General features: G+C 39.7%; 1 protein-coding gene across 1 annotated transcript in view; it reads left to right on the forward strand.

Moving 5' to 3' along the window:
* Positions 1 to 12,478, forward strand: part of LOC104617682 (transcriptional repressor protein YY1-like) — a 20,578-nt gene extending 8,100 nt beyond the window's left edge. Inside the window, exons 3-5 of the mRNA XM_010283062.1 lie at positions 7,431 to 7,491; positions 9,930 to 10,088; positions 11,203 to 12,478. Of these exons, the coding sequence (XP_010281364.1) occupies positions 7,431 to 7,491; positions 9,930 to 10,088; positions 11,203 to 11,385 (403 nt within the window). The 3' untranslated portion in view covers positions 11,386 to 12,478. The remainder of the gene's footprint in view (positions 1 to 7,430; positions 7,492 to 9,929; positions 10,089 to 11,202) is intronic.
* Positions 12,479 to 12,686: the final 208 nt, after the last annotated feature.

Here is a 12,686-nt window from a genome sequence, read left to right on the forward strand (position 1 = left end):
CAGTTATTCCTGGAAAGGCTTTTATACATTCTAAAACTATTGAAAACACTGTGAATAAACAAGCCATGTCAGAATATTAAGATGTGTTCAATAATGCGTAGACAAATGACCATAAATTATACTTGGTTGGGCAACTTATCACCTTTTACAAATTATTTCATTCTATTGTAGGATTCCAGCATCTTCTCCAGTATGCTTTAAAAATGCAATAAAAAAAGAGAAGAAATGGTGCATTTCTCTTAGACAATCCTATCAATGTGAAACATTAGTTGTGAATGATCTGCTAAGAAAGAAATAAAACTTAATAAATTACCATGTTCCTATTTGATACCTTTGACTGGGACACTGGGAGTCCCTTCAAGTGAAATAAAATGTTTCATCCAAATTGAAATTGATGACAAGTGGTTCTGTAGTTAGCTGTGAATAAGTCATAACCGTTTGGTAATAAAAGCTTGGGGAAGTAGCAGGCATATTCTAGTTGGTGCATATGGCAAGTTTCCCTCAAACAAAGCCACTAAAAAGAATATCCCCGATTCCCCTCTCTCTCCCACTTACCCTCCAGACAGATGATGACTGAACTGGCTAAAGACAGTAGAATACAGGTATCAGTAAAATGAAGAAATAAAAGGGGAGGATGATACGGCTGGGAAGTGGGCACAGCAATGGGTCCTAGTGGTAAAAACTACACTCTGTGGCTGTATCTTCTCCTGTTCTTAGTACCTTTTCTGAAGGAGAGCCGTTGTAAGGACTGCCCTTTCTATCCACTTTCCAAACCAGGTAGAAAACAAAGGAGAGGAAATGGCATTAGAGTTTGAAATCAGACACCCTTCTTGAAAGTGACAAAGCATTCTGGTCACCTACATTTATGACTTAGGCCTCTTTATAAGGTGTACGCTTTTGTACTCGTTTTGTTCTTGTTACAGAGAAGCTTAAAGGGCAGTAAAATGACAATTGCTTTACCCAAAGTATTCTTCTGGGGGAGGAGAAATCTCTTGCTCTGTACCACACTGCAAAAAGTCACTCTCTGTTTACACATATAATATTCTTCATAACTGGAACGAAACTAATCATTATTTTTGCCAAAATCTCGGAGTGAGAGAGAACTTTTTCTTTTTATGACATTTTCCTACATAACTGTGACCAAAGCATGGTAATACATTGGCTGTGGGCTCTTTGGTTGTAGATAGATTCCTAGGACACCTTGTGCCACTCCCCTTTTGTCTATTTGTCCAAAAGCCAGTCTAGCCAGTTTCAGGAGTTCTTCAGCACAAAGGAATTCTTGCAGCAGTGTGGGACCATGACACTCATGTTATTTCTGGCTCAGCAGAGCAATACAAGGGCAGAGTGAGGGAACAGATCAGAAGTGGCAGTGACGCTACTTGATAGAGAATAATTTCCTCTGCTTACAACTCTTCTTAAGGATGAGGTCATCAGCACAGGTGAATATCACTGCTGGTCATCAGAGACCTCTAGGATGTGTCAAAGGAATTGCCCATGAGACAGTAATGCTGTTTAGGTTAGATTTATGTATAGAGGCAGAAGGAAGGATGTGAGAATGCAGAATTTCAACAGCGGCAAAAAAACGAGATGACAGAATAAGAGGGAAATTCTATACTGTTAATTTGTTTTTGACTTACAGATTTCCTTTATTCCTAGCCTGTTTCTGTGGCTAACTTTTAAAATTGGGCCTATCTTCAAGATAATAGGTTGTGAAGATGGACAGAGGTTTGGAGTGGGGGATTGGTTCTGTCAAGGTACAGTTCTTTCAGTCATCTGGGTAGATGAAAGGAGGTGGTTAGCTGTTACTTTCAGGAACTGGGTGGTTAATATCTGTGATTTCACTCAATCTTTTTTATGCATGTATACGAGAGAGTGCTTTTATGGAGGCTCATTCTGTGAAGCTATTGGGTTGCGCACCTTCCTGCTGCCTCTGCTGTCTCCCATACCCTCTCTCCACACCCCCCTCATATAAGTTAACAGACTTAGCCTTCAATTGCAGAGTCCCAGTGCCTTGATCCAAAAGGTACACTTGCTAGTTTTTAGCAGGTAGCTAATCTGCAGTTGCTACTACTAGGCATGGCCCGTATAAACTCACTGCAGAAATTAAAATTCTGGTCTTGTCATGTAAATTGACTTTCTGCAAAGGCAGCTGTTTCAAAAGTTCCACCCAGGTACTAATGTGTGTGTCTGTAGTTGTTTGAAATAGTGGCATGTGTTAGAGTTCTGTTTTTGATTAATGTTTCAGGCTGAGAAAACTTGGACGGAGCTGGTAGAGATGCTCTACTGGGTGGGAGCCAAAAGTCTAACCACCAGCAAGAGCTACCTGCAACAGTGTAATTAAGATCAACAGCCCAGATTCTAGTCTGGTCTCCTTTTGCAGAAAGTTAATTTTAAAGTAAGACCAAAATCTTTTTTCTAATTCATTTGAATATGTAAGTCTTTAAATTCTTCTTTGAGTGATTGTCCAGATGGATTCCACAGCCTTGTGAGCAAGATGACACTTTTGACAAAATGATCTGTCATAGCTGTGCCTGTGGTTTATATGCCCTCATGCCTTTAATCCAAGTGTATGACAGGCCCAGCAGCTTCTTGCTGCCTGTGGCACTGACATATAAGCTGGACACTGTTTGCCCCTTCCTGTTGAAGGGTGTGCTTCTGCTTGGTTGAATAGCTTGGTTGCCTGTGGAACCTTGTGCTTATACATAGTCTTTTTCTATATTTTAAGCTTAAGTCACCCACTTTCCCATATTTGCAGGAGAAATGAAAAGATTTAAAATCTACCCCTTTATTAGCTAAACTTTGTTGTCATTTTGTAGTCCGTAGGGACTAAATGTTTTTACATTCCAGTGTACTGCTGGGCTCATACTCCTCACTTTAGAAACAAAGCCTGAAATTAAAAAATCAGCTTATTCCAGAATGGACACTCATAATGTTAAGTGCCTGCTCAGATACTGAAAAATGTAAAGTGTATGTTGAAGCTCTAGTCTGTCCCATGTCTGACCATCCAGTTCTGCTGTGATTTTTTTTTTTTTTCCTCAAGCATCCTGACTATGCTGATCTAGAAGCTTCCTGACTACACTGGCCTGAGGTATTTTCCCTCTCACTCTACTTCAGCAGCCTGTTACAGATGACACTGTTGCAGCATCTCTTTCTCAAAGATTGACTTAATACCAGAGACAAGACACAAGAGTTACAAATATAATATAATGCAATGATCTGTGGGATCTGATAGAATCATAGAATAATATGGGTTGGAAGGGACCTTTAAAGCTCATCTGGTCCAGCCCCCCTGCAATGAGCAGGGACACCTTCAACTAGAGCAGGTTGCTCAGAGCCTTGTCCAACCTGACCGGGAATGTTTCCAGGGATGAAGCATTTACCGCCTCTCTGGGCAACCTTTGCCAGTGTTTCACCACCCTCATTGTGAAGAACTTCTTCCTCTTATCTAGTCTAAATCTGCCCTCTTTCAGTTTAAAACCATTACCCCTTGTCCTATCACAACAGGCCCTGCTAAAAAGTCTGTCCTCATCTTTCTTATAAGTCCCCTTTAAGTACTGGGAAGATGCAATAAGGTCTCCCCAGAACCTTCTCTTCTCCAGCCTGAACTACCCCAACTCTTTCATCCTGTGCTCACAGGAGAGGTGTTCCATCCCTCTGATCAATTTTGTGCCCTTCCGCTAGACCTGCTCCAACAGGTCCATATCTTTCCTGTGCTGAGGGCTCCAGAGCTGGACGCAGTACTCCAGGTGGGGTCTCGCCAGAGCGCAGAAGAGGGGCAGAATCACCTCCCTGGAGCAGGGACACCTTCAACTAGAGCAGGTTGCTCAGAGCCTTGTCCAACCTGACCGGGAATGTTTCCAGGGATGAAGCATTTACCGCCTCTCTGGGCAACCTTTGCCAGTGTTTCACCACCCTCATTGTGAAGAACTTCTTCCTCTTATCTAGTCTAAATCTGCCCTCTTTCAGTTTAAAACCATTACCCCTTGTCCTATCACAACAGGCCCTGCTAAAAAGTCTGTCCTCATCTTTCTTATAAGTCCCCTTTAAGTACTGGGAAGATGCAATAAGGTCTCCCCAGAACCTTCTCTTCTCCAGCCTGAACTACCCCAACTCTTTCATCCTGTGCTCACAGGAGAGGTGTTCCATCCCTCTGATCAATTTTGTGCCCTTCCGCTAGACCTGCTCCAACAGGTCCATATCTTTCCTGTGCTGAGGGCTCCAGAGCTGGACGCAGTACTCCAGGTGGGGTCTCGCCAGAGCGCAGAAGAGGGGCAGAATCACCTCCCTGGACCTGCTGGCCATGCTTCTGGCCATGCTTCTTTTGATGCAGCCCAGGATATGATAGGCCCTCTAGGCTGCGAGTGCACATTGTCGGCTCATGTCCAGCTTTTCATCCACCAGTACCCCCAAGTCCTTCTCGGCAGGACTGCTCTCAATCCTTTCATCCCCCAGCATGTGCTGATACTGAGGGTTGCCCTGACCCAGGTGTAAAAAAATGCAGGCCCACTATTGCTATTTACCACATCTCTTGTTAGTGATTCCTTTTCTGTCTAGTCTCTCCCTTTACAGGTGGTCAGTTAAGACTTCAGAACATAGTGGTTTTACCCATTCTTATGGTGTCACGGACACAGATTTTGGGCCTAGGAGTTCTTTTGCTTTGTTTTTCGGGGCTGGGGGAATGACTTAGCCAACATTTAACAAGTTGATAGAGTTAGAAATAAAGGAGGTGTTTTTGGCACCAGCTTTGTCCCCTAAGGGTATTTCTTCTCTAATGGCATTAAACCACGGCACTATGTTATCTCATGTCCTGTCTTGTCAAACGATTCTTCTGTGTGTCCATTTTGACATAACAGATGCTCAGCTCTGTGCCTTTTTCTTTTGTAAAAATCGTAGAGACATAATAAGGAGAATCCCATGCAAAGAGTGGTTGAAAGCTTTCTGCAGGGGTACTGTAAGAAAACTTTTGTGTGTGTTTTCCTATAGCCTCAGTACATGTAGTACTATCGGTCTAGAAAGTCACTGGAGAGTGTAGTAAGTCAGTTAATCCCAATTACTTATTTGGACTTGGGTGTTTAATACTTCAAAGAGGCTGCGTAAACTAACCACAGCACAATCATTCTATATTCCATATATAAATTAAATTTAATCAATAAGATCATCTAAGTCTGTAATCTTGGAAAAAGAAAAGTTATCAGGAAGATAAAGATAATAAAGAGGCTGGTCTACAGGAACAGATGTAGTTTGCTATGTTCAGGATGTTTGTGCCCCTAAAATTATGAAATGTTTAGGTATGCTGTTGGTGATGGTGCAAGAGGAGCTTTGTCAACACAAGTACCTCACACCCATCTTCTGGGAGCTGTTGGTATCTGTAAATGAGAGAATTGTTGGATATGATACTCCACAGCTTCCTTGGATATGATACTCCACAGCTTCCATACATTTGTCACATCTGTATTTTTAACCTTGCATGAGACTGCAGTGTTCTTCAGTTAGCACTGTATGTATTCAGTATAGTCTGGAGATGCTGATCCAGCAGGAGTTTCTTAAAGCGTCCACTTAGAGAAAAGAACAAATGCAGCCTCTAAATCCTGGGGTTTTAATGTTGTGTCTGTGAAGTGGCTAACTGTCACATGCTGTAGTCCCTAAGTGATCACTTGAACTGGGCTACATCTACAATACTGAGAGGAATCAGGTTATTGGAGGGACAAATTATAGCCCACAGAGCCATAGGAGACTTCTCCATCACATATGAATCCTCTGGCAGTTGTAAGGAGATTTTCCAGTCTTCAGGACTTCTCAGGAAAGTTTTCCACTGTCCTTGCCTTAATTCAGCCTCACAAGGCCTTCCATTGCTGTCCTCTCTCATCTGTCCACATGAAGGAGGCAGGTGAAACAGCAAATTTCAGCCATATACATGGGAATGTGACAGTGCCAACGAAGGCTGGACCCTGCCTGCAAAGAAACAAATGCTTATGCGGTCAAATTGGAGGGATTTTAGCTTATTTTCCCTACAGCTTTTGGGAATTGTTTTGAATGTTTAGAAGTTGCTGTTTAGCCAGTCTCAGATCACTTATTAAAAATGCCTGTAAAAAAATTCCCGTATGCACTACTTGGAAATCTCTTCCCCAAGCCTGGTCGTCTATATCTGTTTCCAGGAACTGAATTCATGGGGATTAAAACTGTCTTGGATAGCAACAGACTCCTCTCCTTCTTAACCTTAAGAATAGTAATTCTGATAATTCTAATAATTCTAATTCTTTTGTTAAATTCAAGCCACTCATATCTGTTCAGTTGAGACTAGAGTGTACACCAGAAAAACTTCAGTTTAACTTACAGATATGATATGTAGCTACCTTGTCATACAGGACTATCTTGTACTGTATTGCTAGGAAAAGTCATTCAGGAACTCACATAAACAGACTAGCTCCCCTTCTACAGCAAGGTTTTGGAATGTGCAAAATCTCATTACTTATCTAAGTGAATCTTCAGCTGTATGAGATGCATTTATTTACACCTGCCTTCTTCCACCATAAGGTAGAGATAAACCATTTCTTTTTGATCTTTTTTTGAAGACAGCACTACAGGATTGAGAAATAAAGACAGGTAAAAGGGCAGTGCACTTCCCTGGAATAGTGTCCACAGCTGACTCTTCGCTGATGTTCAGACAGGTGGTTGTTATGGCAGGACTCTTGTAACTGTTTTCTACAGGAAGTATTACTGTATTTGAAACACCTAACACATGCAAGCAGTAGTTTGCTGGCCTCCTTGTGTAGTCGCTGGAGACTAATGGTGCCCATTAAGTAGTGGTGAAGATCCCTATCAGCAGCCAAGAGTAAATAGATGATTGCTTATCAGTTGCCAAGTTGGAATCCATGTGCGCAGTAGCTTAAAGTAAGAATAATTGCCATTTCTGTGGTTATAACAGATGTCTACAACTGTCTATGTAGCTTCCACATCTTGTCTGCCTTCCTTGCTTCTGTAGAGTTTTCTTCTGAAGTCTTGTGTGGTGAAAATACTGGAGAATGATTTGGGCTACTCTGTCCTTCATGTCCCAGTGCAGGGATGGAAAGGAAGTGAAGATACATAGGCCGCATGGATACTGGCACAACGAAAACTGAGTTTTCAAACAAAACCTCCTACTTACGATTAGTATGTCAGAAAAAAACCTCTATTTCCACATCGTCAAAGGACTAGGAAGGTAGTATTTAAGGTGATGTTGAGAGGTGATGTTGTAAAAGCTGAACTTTCCAAATGCCAAATTATACTGTAATTATTATGAAGGTTTTGAAAGTATTAAACTGGATACTACTGACTACTGATGCATGTAATACTATCGAATAAATGTGCGCGTTATGTAGGCAGTTGAAGGAGAAGAGCTGTCTACTAATGTTTTTTGTACTAATTTGTGTGGGGTTTTTTTTATCTTAAAGAATGAAACCAAGAAAAATTAAAGAAGATGATGCTCCACGAACGATAGCTTGTCCTCACAAAGTAAGTGAAGTGCTCAGCTTCTGAGTTGGTAGTAATTTGTAGACCAGAATTTTGTATTGATGTTTTCTCTTGAGAATGAATAACTAAAATATCTTACTGTTAATAGACTACACTCAGTTAACTGTATTTTAGTTATCGTTCTTTAGAGGCTTCCTTAAAAACCTTTCCCTGAATAATATATTATTCCCATTCCTTGTCTTAAGGTTAGTGCATCCCTAATCTTCTGGTAACCATGATGCACAGTCCCTAACATGCTGGTTTTACTGTTGTGATTTCCTGCCACCCAAGAATACATACTTGAAAGAATGTTCTGAAAGCTGTTCAAAGTACGTTCCTAAGATCTATATATCCTCTGCTTGGAAACTGACAGATTTGGAGTCTAGATCAGGAATCAGCAATGTATGATGCAGACACCAAAGTCAGCATTATTGGAAGATTTTGAGTTAACATTTCACAGAGCTGGAAGGTGCATCATCTTGGAAGAGAGAGAGGCATCCTGGAGATATGATTCTAATCCACTGGTAGTGGGGAAGCCTCTGTCTTGAATAAGTGTTGCCAGTCACCTAGATTGGTAGCATCTAGCTTTACTGCATTATCCAGCTTTTGTAGAGCTTCTGTTAACTGAGTCTGTAATGAAAAAAGACAAAAACAATCTTGCTGACTTCTGGTCTAGATAAGTGTGAGCCTAAGCAAATAATCAGGGCAGATAGCTAATAGTACACATTAGGGAGCATGAATAGAAGGCTTATTTCTGACAGACATAGTCTAAGGAGTTTGCTGGATTCCTCTTTGTGCTTATATTGATTTCCAAGTCTTCACATGTCATGTTCTTATTTTAGTATAGTATGTAGAGATACAGCAACAGTTACTCCTTACAATATCGAGGAATGCTGCCTTCATTTCTTTGATTTACTTTTTCATAGCCTCAACTTCACTTGAAGTAAGGGGGGAGGGAAGAATATTCTGTCCTTCCATTTTCTCTTTTCTAGTGTGTCTAGGCTTTGTGCATTTATGACTTCAGTTGAAAAAAGAAAAACGTTGTAGAAGGTATAACTGCTCCTCTCAGAGGCAAGCAGGGACTTTGAAATAAATGCAAAAAAAGTTAATGGTATGTTTATTTTGGTGCTGCTTTGCCCTGACCAGTTTTGTTATGTGCAGTGAATGGTGGCACAAAACTTCCTAAATTAGCCAAAAAAAATCTAGTGCCTGAAGAGTGAACTCTTCCTGAAAGCGACATTTCTCCCTTTTTTAAGAAATAAGGCATATTTAAGTGTGGTTATTAGTTTTGGAAAAAAGTAATTTCCAAAGAGGAAGCCTCTGGAATTTAAGATGAGCAACTGAATGTTCCTTTAGGTTCTGTTGTCAAATTTTATGCCTCATAACACAGTGATGTTGGTAGATAGTTTTATGTAAAATTAAAATTAAACAGCATCACTTGGGGTACAGGTAGAATTTACAGTTGTTAATAGGATTTTGTGAGGGATTTTGAACCTTGAGGAAGACATTTATAAAACATACATGATATATGTCTATTGATGTCACTAAAAGGTGGGGAAAAAAAAGGTAGAGAAGGATTAGGTAGAGAGAGCTTCAGGTCACTGCTGGCTTAAGTGTACTCTGGAATCAAAAATAGTATTCCTGTGTCAATGCAGCATGGATCTCAGATTAAGACTTCTGATGCTGTACCTGAGTTACTGTGAGTATCTTCTGCTTTTAGGTTGAGTTGGCACTAATTCAGAGATTCTCCTACCTTAATCACTTTGTAGGTTTAAACTGTAGAAGCAGTCACAATATCTTTATATCTCAAGGTGTTAGTGATCAACCTGCTGCTGCCAGTTTGGACAAATTAGTTTCTGTAAGCTGTTATGTGCTAGAAACTTTCTTGCTCCATTTCTTCTCAGGAATGAGAAGGACAGAGAAGGAAGAGAACAATGTTGGGAGGTAGAGTGGTGCACATACAAATTGGTACCAGAGAATAATCTGTGGTATAGTAGAGACTATATCGTATATTGTAGTACTGTAGTGCTCAGAATATAGCACACTGAAGAATATACCATAGCTATCCATGAACTATCATTCTTTTGGTTTTTTTGTTGCCCTGAAACTGTAAGTGCCTTTGTTTGGTTTATTCATTTGCTTCTATCAGAGCTGCATCTCCTCCGTGAGACTGTCCTGTTATTCATTTGACTGCACATGGTTCATAATACTGAGGAGAGGGTTTTTTGTTTGGGATTGGGGGTTTTTTGGTCAGCTTTTCAAATTTTTAGTTTTCTTTGTATTGTTTTTTTAAGTAAATGTAAGAGTTCCCCTTCTCAGGGCCAACTTTTAAGAAAGTATTCAGGACATAAAAGCATTTTAAATGCTTGTACTGTAGCAGATAAAATGTTCTTTATCAGAACTAGCTTATCTACTAATTGAGTTTCACTGTTCTTTTAAAGGGCTGCACAAAGATGTTCAGGGACAACTCTGCCATGAGGAAGCATCTGCACACTCATGGCCCTCGAGTACACGTATGTGCAGAATGTGGCAAGGCCTTTGTGGAGAGCTCAAAACTAAAGCGACATCAGCTAGTTCATACCGGAGAGAAACCCTTTCAGGTATTGTTAACCTCCAGACATAAGTACCACGATTTATTTGGCAAACCTATAGACTGTGACTGTAACCTAGCTTCCGTATATATGACTTCAGGGATACTATGTTTTTTCTAAAATCAGATGAGGCACTGAATGATCACCTTAAAAACTGAAAGTCCCCTTAAGCTAATTGGGCTATCGTTGAACTATTTGTGTGGGCTTTTGTTAGACATTAGCAACTTGTATGTACATGGGAGATACCTTCCAAAATATAAAGTTACCCACTTTAAAAATGAAGTCTGCAGTTACTACTGAATGAGGAAGATGTCTCTTTCTCCTCATCATGTTTTCAACTTGGCACTTGTAAACAACTGAGACTCGGGGCTGTTTGCTCAGTTGACTCATGATACTAATTTTCAGTAGCAAGTATTAATCAGTTTTCAGCAAAATTATGGTAGTCACTGAATCTCTTTCCGTTGATATCAAGTCATGCGAGCTTCTGCCACCAGATGTCCCCTGCCTACTTCCTATGATACTCCTTATAAATCTTCTTTACAGGTATTCATAGTCTTGAGCATATCTGTTTTCTCCAGTACATGTTTAAGATCATAATTTTTGTTGCTTTTTTTTAATAATAAATTAATTCAGAAACTTGATTTGCAGTCCTCAGGCGTTCACTTAGATGCGTATGCTGGATCTGCTGTGTGTTAAATGATAAGTATTTACTGCTAAACATGCTGCCCTTTGTATTCTGAGCCCATCTTAAAAGCAAAGCTGGTAAAATGAGCAAATCTTAGCAAATTATCACTGAAAGGGGGAACTTCTGACATGAAACATTGTTTCTGTTTTTCTAGTGCAGCATAAACAAAATACTGTTTCAGATCCATAGAAGGTGTTTTTAGTGAACGCGCTTGCAAGCTGGAAGTTATTTCCCTCTTTGAAAATAGGTGCAGTACCATGGTAAAACAACCTGAAGTATTAATTTTTTTTAATGGCATTTACAAGTGATGCCCACAGGTTCACCTATAATAATCTTCAGCATCTAGCTTCATGTTTGTGCACTCTAGTGATCTCAAGAATACTGTTCTAATGAGTACTATTTTGTTAGCTAATGGAGTGTGTCTTTTCCTTTCAACAGTGTACGTTTGAAGGATGTGGAAAGCGTTTTTCACTGGACTTCAATTTACGCACACATGTGCGAATTCATACTGGCGACAGGCCCTATGTTTGCCCATTTGACGGCTGCAATAAGAAGTTTGCGCAATCAACTAACCTGAAATCTCACATCTTAACACACGCTAAGGCCAAAAACAACCAGTGAAAGTTGGAGGAGAAAGTTCTTGAACTCAAAGCATCTTACAGGAGTATGAATTGGAAATAAATATGCCTCCCCTTTGTATATTGTTTCTAGGAAAGAATTTTAAAAAAAGAACCCTACAAACCTAAAGGACGTGTTTTGATAAGTAGTAAATAAAAAGCAAAAAAAAACCACAAAAAAAACTTTAAGGTGACGTTGCTAAGATGCTCTACCTTGCTCTGTAATCCCGTTTCAAGAACACGGTGTTTTGTAAAGTGTGGCCCCAACCGGAGGGGTCAGTTCATGAACTTGCATCAAAAAAGACAATTCTTTATACAACAGTGCTAAAATTGGACTTCTTTTCACATTCTTATAAATATGAAGCTCACCTGTTGCTTACAATTTTTTTAATTTTGTATTTTCCAAGTGTGCATATTGTACACTTTTTGGGGATATGCGTAGTAATGCTATGTGTGATTTTTCTGGAGGTTGATAACTTGCTTGCGGTAGATTTTCTTTAAAAGAATGGGCAGTTACATGCATACTTCAAAAGTATTTTCCTGTAAAGAAAAAAAGTTATATAGGTTTTGTTTGCTATCTTAATTTTGGTTGTATTCTTTGATGTTAACACATTTTGTATAATTGTATCGTATAGCTGTAATGAAATCATGTAGTATCAAATATTAGATGTGATTTAATAGTGTTAATCAATTTAAACCCATTTTAGTCACTTTTTTTGGAGAAATACTGCCAGATGCTGATGTTCAGTGTAATTTCTTCGCCTGTTCAGTTACGGAAAGTGGTGCTCAGTTGTAGAATGTATTGTACAGGCACTGACCTTTTATTAACACCTGATAATATGTACATCCCATGTAATAGAAAGGGCAACAATAAAATAGTGGTCCTAAAGAAAGAATATGGCAGAAAATGATCTGTAAGCACAGTCTGTTTTCTTTTGTTGTCCAGAGCAGTCCTAGTTCCTCTTGACCTCCCAGAAATTGGAAGCTAAATAAACTCAAGTTTCCTTTACTTTGCATTCAATTACAATGATTTGTGATGACGTTACATAATGCCACAACAGGTGGTATACCTAATTAGAGTCACAGAATTGGTGACTGTAATTCTGTTTTTGAGTGACCTAGACTTCCATTAACTGGAATGTTGGATTTGGAGACTTGGCAAGAGTTTTCAGTGTGCCTGGACAGTAACTAGGTGAAACAATACAGTAAATAGCTAAATGGGCACCAGTGTTTAGTCAAGGTAAGGAATCTTGGGAGGTTTAAATGCAATAACAATAGAAAGTGGGGGAACGGTAGGGTTTGAGT

The sequence above is a fragment of the Phaethon lepturus genome, unplaced genomic scaffold (genome assembly GCF_000687285.1).
Source record: "Phaethon lepturus isolate BGI_N335 unplaced genomic scaffold, ASM68728v1 scaffold45222, whole genome shotgun sequence".
Classification (NCBI taxonomy): domain Eukaryota; kingdom Metazoa; phylum Chordata; class Aves; order Phaethontiformes; family Phaethontidae; genus Phaethon; species Phaethon lepturus.